The sequence below is a fragment of the Chiloscyllium plagiosum genome, unplaced genomic scaffold (assembly GCF_037043375.1).
Source record: "Chiloscyllium plagiosum isolate Xiang-an unplaced genomic scaffold, Cpla_swu_hap1 HiC_scaffold_29, whole genome shotgun sequence".
NCBI lineage: Eukaryota > Metazoa > Chordata > Chondrichthyes > Orectolobiformes > Hemiscylliidae > Chiloscyllium > Chiloscyllium plagiosum.
The window spans coordinates 5,718,239-5,731,496 of record NW_028270167.1 but is presented as its reverse complement, the minus strand read 5'-3'; the positions used below and the strand labels follow the sequence as shown (position 1 = coordinate 5,731,496).

The following is a 13,258-nucleotide window of genomic DNA, read 5'->3' as shown; positions in this document are numbered from 1 at the left end:
CCCGCAGAAAACAAAATATTTTCCAAAAATTCTTTGAAGTTATATGAAAAGAATGAAGTTAAAAAAATTAACTAAAAGCCACTTAGCTCGTGAGTAGTGGGAGACTTTTTAGAACCACAAAGAAAGCCAACATTTGTAGACTGATAGTCATGAGATAGGACTTGACAGTTTTTGTCGACTGAAACTTCAGTGCAAAACTGCTCACCCTGTTTGGTGAATGTAAAGGATCTGATGGTACTATTTGCAAAGTGGTGGAGTTCTCCTAGTTCCTAGATAATATTTATGCACTGGGACAGAGTACCTGACCAGTCACAGGAAAGTTGCTTGGGGACTTTGTTCTACACAAACTGGGTTCGACATTTGTCGATACTTTAACAATCGAAATTCCCATCATGCTGAATCCAAGGAAGGGTCTGAATTACAAGCTCACATCTTGCAAGGGGATTTGAATACGCAACTTTCTAGTTTATAGGTAAGCTTACCTTCAATTGAGCAAAGCTAACGCTAAGTGCAGGTAGGGTTTAGATCAGAGTGGTGCTGGAAAAGCACAGCAGGTCAGGCAACATCCGAGGAGCAGGAAAATTGACATTTCGGCAAAAGTCCTTCATCAGGAAAGGTAAGTACAGGTAGCCAAAACATGGTATGGTTTCATGGATACGACAATTGTGCTTCTACAAACAGGATAGCCAGCAGACAGAGGGCGTTTTGACTATATTTGGTGTCAGTCATCAATAGAAGTGTAACCATGTAGGAGACATAAATCAAGATCATGTAGGTTTACTCATTCTCCTTAGCATAGGTGATGGTGCTGCAGTGGTTGCAACTTAAATATGGCAGAAGCAGTAATTCTAATTTGAAAATTACAACTACTCATCATCATCATGCCTCCTAGTCCTTTCCAGATACACTCAGACAAAACTGGAGGGGACATGGAAACAATAACCAGCAGAAATGTTGTTTCTTAATATATTTAGTGTCAGAGCTGGGAAATGATCCTTTATATCCCCAATACCAAAAAATATTAAGCAGCTTAAGAGAATCTTAAGATAAAGCAAAGTTAAAATTGTGAATCTCAAAAATTTCAATATTACCACTTCCTCTGGCAATTCAGTCCATACACACCTCACCTTCTGCGTGAAAAAGCTTCCCCTTCGATCCCTTTTAAATTTTTCCCCTCGCACTTTAAACCTATGCCCTCTAGTTTTGGACTCCCCTATTCTGGGAAAAAGACCTTGGCTATTCACCCTGTATACATAGCACAGTAACATAATGTGAAGCCATGTTGTGTGAGCAAGAATATTCAGTCGTTGGTGTATTCCATTTTTTTGTTTATTTGGAAAGTTGGTCTTGTGGGAATACAAACGTCTGAAATTTAAAATGTAACTTGATCAAGGTAAAAGGTGCTGACAAATTTCATCCATTCATAATTTAAACTGATATAGTTTTATAAAATTTTCTTCTCTTCTGGGTAGTTTCCTCAAATGGTTAATACAGCAGCTGAAATTAACACCTGAAAGTCCACATGAAATTCAAAAGTTGCACAATTTCTATGCAATGGCATATTTTCTGTTTGGGTCAGAAATAACTATAATCAATTGTGTTTTTCCATTCTAATTGTTTGATTGTTTTGCACAAAAATCACTGATCTTATTAAGTATTTTTTAACCCACTTCTGCAAATCAGGTTCTAATTTGCAAATTGAAATTGTGGGGCTATTCATGTTGCTTCTGGTGTACAGTTATATTCGTGTGATTTAGAGATTTTACCTGGTGTTACGCGTTATGTCATTTTATTCCTTTGTCAGATGGTTCGAAAGCTGCCTCGCTACATTGGACGAGTGAACGGATATTAAGTGTCACCTTATTGGGCCTTTTTCCTGCTGCATATTTCTACCCAGGAACTGTCATGGATTACTCATTGGCTGCAGCTGTTACTCTCCATAGTCATTGGTACGGTCGCTTCTGATTGTAATTTACCTTCCATTAATTTTGTTTTAATTACTGGAATGGGGTAGACAATTTGATTTGATAGATCTAATTGATAGGGGGTATGAAAGGCTTCAGTTATGTGAAGATATTAGAAAGTTGGGATTTTGGGTTTTTTCGTTCCTCAGTGGGATGTGACTGTCACTGACATGGCCAGAATTTGACACCTATCTCGAACTGCCCTTGAACTAAGTTGCTTGCTTATAGTGAACAATTAAGAATGAGCCACGTTGTTGTTTGTTCAAATGCAGCCCAGAGCAGGTTAGAATTTCCTTCCCTTAAAGGATATTATTGAACCATACTCAGTTGTTTTTAATGACATTTGACTATGAATATTATTGTCACCTTTGCAGAGGCTGACTGTACATTCAATGTTTATTAATGGAATGTAAGATTTTACCACCTGCCACGATGGGATTTGAACCTGTGTGCCCAGAGCATTCGTCTCGGCTCTGGGTTACTTGTCTAATGACATCGTCACTGCAGTACCATCTCTCCTCGATTGTTCCCTGTATGTTGGATCATTGGCCAGACTAGCATTTATTGCTCATCCCAGTTATTTGAAGGGCATCTTCCCGTGCTGTAGAACTCCTACTGCTGAGCAGGTGGCAGTGAGTTCCTTCTTGAACCATTGCAGCCCATGAGATGTGAAGCAAAGTAAAGACACGTAGTCTGAGAACCATAGGACTGCTCTCACGTTAGACTGAGCTGACTGGTGGTGAATTTAATTTGAGGGGAGCCATGACTCTGGCGAGGTTGAGAAGGTAGGACCTTCATGGTAACCAAGTCCATCGATTCTAGACATCCCTTCTAAACATTCATAGTGGTATTTGGAAGGGATCTCCTAGAATTTAGACCCAGTGACATTGAAGAAATGACAATATCTTCAAAGTTAAAAGGTTATGGATTATAGTGTTTTCTCTTGGTCTGCAACCCTTGTCCCTCTAGATAGTAGTGAATACTTGAGTTTTTGTATATAATCTTGTTAATAGTATACACTAGAGCTAGGAAATGGAATATTTAAGGTACCTTTGTTGGTAAAGTCAGAGACTGAGCTATTTGGAGTTGAACATCTCCGGTTTCAATTTGTTTGCTGCTGCCTTTCTCAAATAAGGTAATGGTCCTCTGTCTGAAAGTACCAGAGAAACTTCCAGGGCCTGATTACTATTCGGGTCACTGCTTGAAATGACTAACAGAATGCGTGTGGGAATTGGGTTAGAAGAAGTTTGATTGTGGTTGCAGTAGCATCAGGGTTCTTGTGAAATATGACCATTTGGCCAAGACAAAGCAAAGTGGAGTTGTATCCTCAACACAGATCCAGTGACCCTTGGAATAGCAGTGCAGAAATGTGGAGGGAAAATGACGATGACCAGTGTCTGTCTGAGCTCAGCACTGTATACTGAGGATGTCTATTCGCAGACTATGCTTTGTCCACTAGAAACCAAGTGAATGTGGTGGATGATTTACTCCTGATCTGGTTGGGGTCAGAGTGGCTCACGTCTTCATCTCTGGTTCTTTCATGTTTATCTCAAATATTTTTGTTTTCAACCGTCTTTTATTGGTCAGAGTATTGAGTACAGGAGTTGGGAGGTCATGTTGCGGACATTGGTTAAGCCACTATTGGAATATTGCGTGCAATTCTGGTCTCCTTCCTATCAGAAAGATGTTGTGAAACTTGAAAGGGTTCAGAAAAGATTTACAAAGATGTTGCCAGGGTTGGAGGATTTGAGCTACAGGGAGAGGCTGAACAGGCTGTTTTCCCTGGAGCGTCGGACGCTGAGGGGTGACCTGAAAGAGGTTTACAAAATTGAGCGGCATGGATAGGATAAATAGACCAGGTCTTTTCTCCGGGGTGGGGGAGTCCAGAACTAGAGGGCATAGGTTTAGAGTGAGAGGGGAAAGATATAAAAGAGACCTAAGGGACAACTTTTTCACGCAGAGGGTGGTATGTGTATGGAATGAGCTGGGCGGCACGGTGGCACAGTGGTTAGCACTGCTGCCTCGCAGCGCTTGAGATCCGGGTTCAATTCCCGCCTCAGGCGACTGACTGTGTGGAGTTTGCACGTTCTCCCCGTGTCTGCGTGGGTTTCCTCTGGGTTCTCCGGTTTCCTCCCACAGTCCAAAGATGTGCAGGTCAGGTGAATTGGCCATGCTAAATTGCCCGTAGTGTTAGGTAAGGGGTAAATGTAGGGGTATGGGTGGGTTGCGCTTCGGTGGGGCGGTGTGGACTTGTTGGGCCAAAGGGCCTGTTTCCACACTGTAATGTAATCTAATCTAAAAGGAAGTGGTGGAGGCTGGTACAATTGCAACATTTAAGAGGCATCTGGATGGGTATATGAATAGGAAGGGTTTGGAGGGATATGGGCTGGGTGCTGGCAGGGACTAGATTGGGTTGGGATTTCTGTTCAGCATGGACAGGTTGGACCGAAGGGTCTGTTTCCATGCTGTACATCTCTATGACGCTATGATTCTGCTTTCCCTTTCTCTGCTTCCTCTCCATCCACCCCCCCCCCAAAAAAAAACCAACGTCACGAACCTCTTTCCTTTAAGTTGCTAATGAAAACCTTCCTGTTTGGACAAATTCTTGGCCACCTGTTACAACATTTCCTTACATGGCTCAGAATCAAATTTGGTTTGACAAAACAATTGCTGTGCTCAGAAACATTCATTGTGTTGTAAGGAACTGTATAAATGCACATTGTTATTTTTCTGCAAATTCAAATCATGTCACACATTGTGGCAGCTAACTGAACAATTTAAAAATGTAGTGGCTGATGCAACTTTCCTCCTGGTGTTGGCTGGAACATAACTGGAATTGCTAGCTAAATCTGTTTACAATAAATATACGCCTGTGATGTGGTGGCAGGAAAGAATTAGCCGTTTATTTTACAAAGCCTGACCCAATATTACTCTGATCTTTAAGGCACTGATCTGAAACTAGACTTTGTTGAGGTTAACGGCAGGCACCTACACATTTACTGAAAGATAATCGTCTGAGATTGTGTTTTGCTTAATTTCTTGGTTTGAAAAATGTTGAAAATAAATTCACCACCTGTTTTTCCGTTAGGGAAATTTGAATTTACAGTAACTGGCCTAAAATAGCAGGGTGATCATCAGACAAGTCAGTTCTGAAGTCCGATTGAACTCAAACCAATAACTGTTCCTGTCTCCACATGATTTGGAGGTGCCAGTGTTGGGCTGAAGTGTACAAAGTTAAAAATTCTTCCATCCTGAAGAAGGGCTTATGCCCCGAAATGTTGATTCTCCTGCTCCTTGGATGCTGTCTGACCTGCTGCCCTTTTCCAGCAAAACATTTTTCAGCAAAGTTAAAAATCACACAACACCAGGTTATAGTCCAACAGCTTTATTTGGAAGCACTAGCTTTTGGAGCGTTGCTCCTTCAAGTGGTTGTGGAGTATAAGATCGTAAGACACAGAATTTATAGCAAAAGTTTATAGTGTGATGCAACTGAAATTATATATTGAAAAAGACCTAGATTGGTCTTTTGCTTTATTGTTAGTCAAATGTTCCTTGCACTTGCAAGGGCAAGGTAAAGTGGGCAAAAGGGAAACTAAGATATAAAAGCAAATGGGTGAGTTATGTTTGTGAGGTGACATTGGTTCACCAGTCATAATTTATTCTGTCCACCTGAGCAAATTGCTCGTGGGATCAGACTTGTTATCACCTTTGATTAAATGGCTTGACTCTGCTTGTTGTGTAGGCTTCCTTGCTGAACATATTCAATTGAGTAAGATGTCTTGACTTGGCTAGCTGAGGAAGAGTTGTTGTCAAACCTCTATTTGCACCTTTGGGATTGCAAGGATCGAATGAAAAATTGAACAAAGAAATTTATGGGATGGAAACTGACTTGTAATTGATGTTTGTGGCACATCTTGTTGAACGTTTTGGACAGACATGTGGTGTTGGGTGTTTTTTTTACATTTAAAAATAGATTTGTGGCCACCTGCTCGGAGATGTTTGCTGGGTTGATGAGCTGCCTGTACCCACACCCCACAACCTGTGATGCTTTTAGTTAGACTCGATAAACCACAAACGTTTTTATATCTAATGTCCTTTTGTAATTTGTTCATTCTGTATCCCTAGTCAAAAGAGTCATTTTGTCAACAAGGTGCAAGACTTGCAGGGAAGGATGAGAGTAAACTGAGGGACCTAAACTAACCTGGCAAGCAAAGGATTTCAGAATTGCAGCAGTGACACATTTGTGTCTGATAACATTTAGGTCACAGTTGGAGATCTGCATACATCTTTGGATATCCCACGGTAGAAGGGGCATAGGCTTATTTTCCATTTTTACTGAAAAAGTGATGTGCTCAGGGCAGTGGAAGAAAGATAGAAACACTTCAAAGGAATGGAATCACTGCAGTTAAATGTGATCACTATAATATTACTTTGTGTATTCCGATATCTAAACTCTGACTTTGATACTCAGTTTTAGTTTCTTAAAATTGTCTGGTGGTTAGTTCTGAAAGTGCAGTATCACTCTAGATCATTCTTCAGATTTCCCCCTCTACTTGCTGTGCCAGAATATTTTTGTTCACTCGAATTTTTCTGGTTTAATATTGAATCAGTTGACTTAGATTTATTGAAGATGGTTGCAAAAACATCAACTATTGGAAAAGTATTGGAATTGGTTGTTAAGAACATAGCAGAACATTTGGAAAATTTATAATCTAAGCAAGTAGCCAGAGTAGCTTCATGAAAGAAAAATTGTATCTAACTAATGTAGAGTTTGTTGAAAAAGTCTCATCCAGAGTGGACCGAGGGGAACCAGAAGGTGTGTACTTCACACAAGATTAATTTGTAAGATAAGAGTCCATGGTTTTAGAGGCACGGATAGAGAATTCAGCTAATGGGTGGGAAACAGCAAGTGGGAATGAAGGGCTCTTTCCAGTTTGTGACCCATGACTAGTGGGGTTCCACAGGAATCACTGCTGGGGCCATAACTATCCACATTACATGGTAATGACTCGGCGAAGGAAATGAATATACTGTAGCAATATTTACAGACAACACAACAGATGGAAAGGCAAGTTGCAAGAGGGTATAAACATCTTAGGGAGGTATTGTTAGGTTAATAAAGTGGGCAAGAAGTTGGCAAATGGAGTATGATGGGGGAAAATACAAAATTGATTATTGCGGAAGGAGAAGACAAGAACAATATTATTTAAATGGAGCAAAACTATAGAAACCTGCAGCACAAAGGCACTACTGAGGACTTGTGCATGAAACACAGAAAGCCAGCACAGAAGCAGCAGGTAATCAGGAAGACTAATGGAACATTATTTTAAGGAGGTTGGGGAGCGAGATTTTATAATGTGCTGGTGAGAACACATCTGAAGTACTGTGAACAGTTTTGGTCCCCTTGTTAAAGGAAAGAATTTCACTGGAGGTGCTTCAGAGAAGGTTCACTAGGATTATCCCGGTATGAGAGATTGAACAGGCTGGTTCTCTACTGACTGGACTGAGGGGTGATCTCATTGAAACATAAGATTCTTAAGGGGTTTGAGAGGATAAATCCTGATATTTTTTTTTTCCCTTGTGGGAGAGTTTAGGGTCAGAGGGCATCTCCAAATAAAGGGGTGCCAATTTAAGACTGGGATGAAGAGAAAGTTCTTCTGAGGATTGAGTGTCTTTGGAACTCATTGCCAAAGAGAGCTGTGGGGCAGAATTATTGTGTATATTTACAGCTGAGATAGATTCTCAATCAGTCAGAGAATCGAGCATTATGGGGAAGGGGCAGGGAAGTAGATGTTAGAAATGTCAGATCAGCCCTGATCCTATTGTATTGTGGAGCAGACTCAAGGGGCTGAATGGCCTGTTCCTGTTCCTATTTCTTTTGGTTCCAAATTCCTACCAATGTTTGCATGAAGGAACATTTCCTAATTTCCTAAAATATCTGACTGTTAAGTTTAATCATTGATCCCTAACATGCTAAATGTATTTATAGCAGCTTAATATCAGTCTGATTAATGCTGAAAATTTCTAAAATTTCTCTCATTGCAACAAATATTCATTTTTTCATGGAGAGGAAGATGGTCACTGTTACACTCGGGGTGGTTGGACTGTTCATGGTCTTTGGCAAACATGGGCATTCACTTGAGCAATGGTTTTGGATTTTGTGTGCAAGTTCATTGCCTTTTATCTGTAAATTCCTCTGTTCTCTTTCAGGGGTCTTGGACAAATACTCATAGATTACGTACACGGAGATACCAAGGTGAAGCTGGCCCGGGCAGGCCTCCATATCCTGTCAGCAATCACTTTTGCTGGCCTGTGCTACTTCAATTACCACGATGTGGGAATCTGCAAGGCTATTGCAATGCTCTGGAGCCTCTAACACATTAACTGATTGTGGTAGCGTCCTTTTCAGCTGAACCATTTCTGGGCTCACTTTGATTTTTAAACATATATATATTTAATTTTCTTGACAAATCACTATTTCATTCAAAAAGAGCTGACAGAATGGAAATGTTTTCCGAATGTATCTTTGAAATCTTTGTTACACTGATTGTAGATGTTGCCTTATATCAACCAGTCATACCACCAGCCTTGTAAATAAACTGCACTTCTGTGCTTTTCCACAGCCTCCATACCATTCCCCATGTGTGCAAGTTCCCATTGTATATAACTGCAATAATTTTCAAAATCCTGTCCAAAGGGGCTTGTTTTGCAAAAGTGTACAAACCAGTATTGATTTGATTCAGCTATACAGATATCATCATTTTATTGACCCCAAATTGTTTTATCACGCATTTACAACATAGCAGCTATTCGGTCCATTTGGTCAATGCTTGTTTATGCTGCGCACATGCCTCCTTCCAACCATTTCATCTTATTCTTGTGGTTATACAGTTTCCCATTAAATGCATCCTTGCTAAATGCCACAACCACTCCACATGAAAGTGAGTTCCACGTTTTAATTATCATGGTGAAGATGTTTCACAATTATTCAGTTTTCACAATTTATTTTCATTTTTGTCTGATGGTGAAATTTCCCTTTTTGCTCCCTTACCACTTGGTCTTGTGAAGTCTGCTCATTACTAGAGGCTAAAACCCACAAGTGTCTTTTTTATTGTTTAGCAACAGTTAATTACAACAAGCAGAATGCTTTGTAAGGCGTGTTGCTGTTTCAAGTGATGAAACTTATTGATTTTCATCACTGGAATGTTTTTGACACAATGAGGATGTATGAGTCAGCAATTCTTGTTTCATCGTTGGATCCTGACTGGATGTGTGCAAACCGAAGTGGTACTCTTTCCACCTTGTGAAATGGCTTTGGCAAGGCCCACATTTCTCAATTTGTTGCAATTCAGTGCTGATTAAAACAATTATTCCAAGTTCCCTTTCATTTTAACAAGCAATTAAAATGGGATGAGAGAGGATTACTGTGGGCAAGGGGATATCTGGTTGCTTGCTTGATCTGCAGGGGAGAGCCAGGTGGTCTCTGTTTGGGGGCAGACACATTGCAGAAAAAGTGAATTTTAGTCTCTGCTTGACACTGTCGCACCTGTTGAGCGAGTCTTTCTTTATAATATTTGAATGCCAGAAATAAATTATAAGATATACAATCTGCAACACTGACTTCACATGCTGTACACATTTCAACGAAAATATTTAAAGGGTGTTTGTATGATCAATTTTGAATTTAGCTTCTAAAAAATAATCCTTAGTTTACTGGTAGTGATCACTAAAGTAGGTTATCTAATCATAAACAATGAGATTGTGGAAATCTGCTGATAGAAACTTAGGGTGTTGTAATTTCTATGCTACGTCAACTTCAAAAGTATTTAATTGCATGCAAAGCCTTGGAATATCGGAACGGTGCTATAAAAAGCAAGTCTTCCAGTATTAAAACTGAGGAGGACAGAGGGTATATGCAGGCCAGGAATTTGTCCATCCCCTTCTGTACCAGTAAAGCAGACTACAGTCTATAGTCATCTACACAATTGACTCACAATAGAACCTGCTGCTAACATTAAAAAAACCCAAACCATTGTAGAATAAAATAATGTGGAGTATCAGCTGTCATTTTGAGAAATGGGGAGTGGACATCTTGAGTTTTCCTCCATACTTCTGAGTAGAGCTACAATATGTAACCAAAAGTGAAATTTTGTTTGGCTGTGATATTTTTCTGTAGTTGAGAGAGCAATTCATATCCCTGTCCAAGCAAATATTAGAAGAAAGATTTGGTTGAGGGGCATATCCTGGATTCATATCTGAGAACATTTCCCTTCCTTGCAAAGGATATGGATGTTTAAAATGTGGTATTCCACCTTTATGATGCAGTGTTTGGGAATGGCACCCTTTTGGGTCAGATACTAACCGATTTCATTGTCATGTGTTGGGATGTTTTCTGTATCATTTAATTACAATAACACCTTATTGATTACCCCGTAAAACCCAACATGACTTGAAGTTCGAAAGTGGGAGACAGCCATGTAGCCTGTAAAGTTTGCAGCACCATCTACCATGATCATGGCTGCTTATGCCTCAATTTTTCCGACCAGCCCCCATGTCCTTCGATTCCCAGAGACAGCAAAAATCTATCTTCAGTGATGGATTATTCAAAACCTACTGGGAAGGAAATTCCAAAGATTTGCTATCTTTGAGTGATTTCTCCTCCTCTTGAGACGCTGATCCCATATTCGAGGTTCCTTTGCCCATGGGAAGCAGCCCCATCCGTGTGGCAGAATATCATTTCAGTTCTAGTGTGGTGCTACTGACTATAGCAAAAAAAAACTTCTGGAAATAGATATCCAGTTAGATGGTATAAATGATGGGTATAAGTAGCAAATTTTTGGACTCATAATTTCCAGTGTCATTCCAGTATAGATTACATTTAATGCAATTCAATCCTTTGGTCCAATTGCATTGTATTTTTTCTGTCTTGAGGATCATCAGTCTTTCTAAGAGGTGCAGTCAAACTAGCTGCTCTTGATACATGGCTAAGTTTGAACAATTTCTTTTTGAATTTCTAGTGCTGCAGATTACAAAGCTGCAGAAATGCTTCCACCATAATTCATGATAATTTAGAGGCTCAGCTGTCATTTGTCCATTTTATGCCATAATGCTATGCATGTGGCAAAGCAGATGAGTAAATTTGCAGAGTTTGGTTTAGACTGACTTGCAATCTGTGATTTCAACATGCAGCACAAATGCTGTTAGCATTGGAGGGAATTGTAAGAAAGGAATGTGCCCCACCCCCTGAGTTCACAGCACACTTGCAGGGAACTTGCACCAATTGCTTTTTGCTGTGATATATTCTCCTCTTTCCCCTGTGTTTGATACACAAGCAAACATCTGACTGCAGCCACTGATTTTTTGAGTAGATCAGTGAATCTCAGGTGGTAGTGCTTGCAGTATGGCTAAGAGCGTTGAGTATTATAAGGATCGAAATTTTCCATAATGCGCAATCTATTGTTCTGCAGTGAAGCTGGAACAGAGACCTGGTATCTATAAGACTGTCCAATTGTACTCCAATTTGCAGTTTAAATTTAGAGGTCAAGTAGATCCTAAAGACAAGCTTTTCTTATACATTTAATGAAAAGACTATGATTGTGCCACTGAAGTGTGACAGATATGTATCTCAAATATAAATGAATGAAAAGTCAGCAGTGAATACTGGTCAATACAGCATACATTTTCTATGTAGTGGGTCAGCTGAATTCTATGGCTACATCACGACAAAGCCAGTGAAATCTCTATTCAATATTACCCTTCCTTCAATTGAATATAATCAGTTCCAAATGCAGTTTCCACAAATGCAATGCCATGTTGTACTGGAATCCAACTGGTCAAATTAAATCGCAAGCAGAGCAATTTCACTTTGCTTGTCTGAAGATGTGGGATTTGTTCAAATGTTATAACATTTTGTATATTGAGTACAGTCAGTATCTCGACCAGTGTAAGTGCATAGTATGTTCTTTTACAACTGTTTAAAAACAATTGTTTAAGTAATATGTAATGATATAGAAATCAGCAATCCTGGATGTTTCAAATGTTGAAGAATCTGTTTCAATGATGTTTATTATTGGACATTTCTACATTCATATAAAGAGTTAATTTGTACATAATTTACAGCTTTAAGCAATTACCTTAAGTAGTACTCTTGTAAACGTTGAAACCAAGTTAGAATAAACCTATGCACTCAATTAAAACAAACAACTTTTTATTGCAGTGTTTTGGGTCAGGGCAGGACTTGTAAAGCTTTGTATGAGATATCCTTGAGTAACTTGGCTAAGAAGAACAACTAGTTTCCCATTTTTATTTCCCAAACTAGCTTTCACATTTTTTTTTATTTGAGTGACTTCTCCTAAGTAGTTTCCAATCATGGATAAAAGCCAAGCCAGTCCAGCATGACTGCTGAAATGAAGAACCCTCCCTTATTGAGACAAGTCCCTTGTTAGACCTTAATGTTGTCTTAAGAGCTAATGTCTGAACTCCACCTCAACCTTCATTCTATCTCGGACGACCGACTCAACACGGACGTTTACTATAAACCGACCGACTCCCACAGCTACCTAGATTACACTTCCGCCCACCCTGCCCCCTGTAAAAACGCCATCCCATATTCCCAATTCCTTCGCCTCCACCGAATCTGCTCCCAGGAGGACCAGTTCCAATACCGAACAACCCAGATGGCCTCCTTCTTCAAAGGCCGCAATTTCCCCTCAGACATGGTTGACGATGCTCTCCACCGCATCTCCTCCACTTCACGCTCCTCTGCCCTTGAATCCCGCCCCTCCAATCGCCACCAGGACAGAACCCCACTGGTCCTCACCTACCACCCCACCAACCTCCAGATATATCGTATTATCCTTCGTCATTTCCACCACCTCCAAACAGACCTCACCACCAAGGAATATTTCCCTCCCCTCCCCTATCAGTGTTCTGGAAAGACCACTCCCTCCGTGACTCCCTCATCAGGTCCACACCCCCGACCAACCCAACCTCCACTCCCGGCACCTTCCCCTGCAACCGCAAGAAATGCAAAACTTGCGCCACACAACCTGCCCCCCCCTCCCACTTCCCTCCAAGGCCCCAAAGGATCCTTCCATATCTATCACAAATTCACCTGCACGTCCATACACATCATTTACTGCATCCGCTGCACCCGATGTGGCCTCCTATACATTGGGGAGACAGCCTATTTGCAGAACGTTTCAGAGAACACCTCTGGGACACCCGCACCAACCAACCCAACTGCCCTGTGGCTGAACACTCTAACTCCCCCTCCCACTCTGCCAAGGACAAGC

At 40.5% G+C, this 13,258-nt stretch overlaps 1 protein-coding gene across 3 annotated transcripts in view; it reads left to right on the top strand.

Moving 5' to 3' along the window:
- Positions 1-12,126, top strand: part of sdhdb (succinate dehydrogenase complex, subunit D, integral membrane protein b) — a 28,456-nt gene extending 16,330 nt beyond the window's left edge. For all 3 annotated transcript variants that reach the window (XM_043676404.2, XM_087976321.1, XM_087976322.1), the window contains 2 exons: positions 1,805-1,949; positions 8,175-12,126. In XM_043676404.2, coding sequence (XP_043532339.2) covers positions 1,805-1,949; positions 8,175-8,340 — 311 coding nt within the window. In that variant the 3' untranslated portion in view covers positions 8,341-12,126. The remainder of the gene's footprint in view (positions 1-1,804; positions 1,950-8,174) is intronic.
- The last annotated feature ends 1,132 nt before the right edge of the window (positions 12,127-13,258 follow it).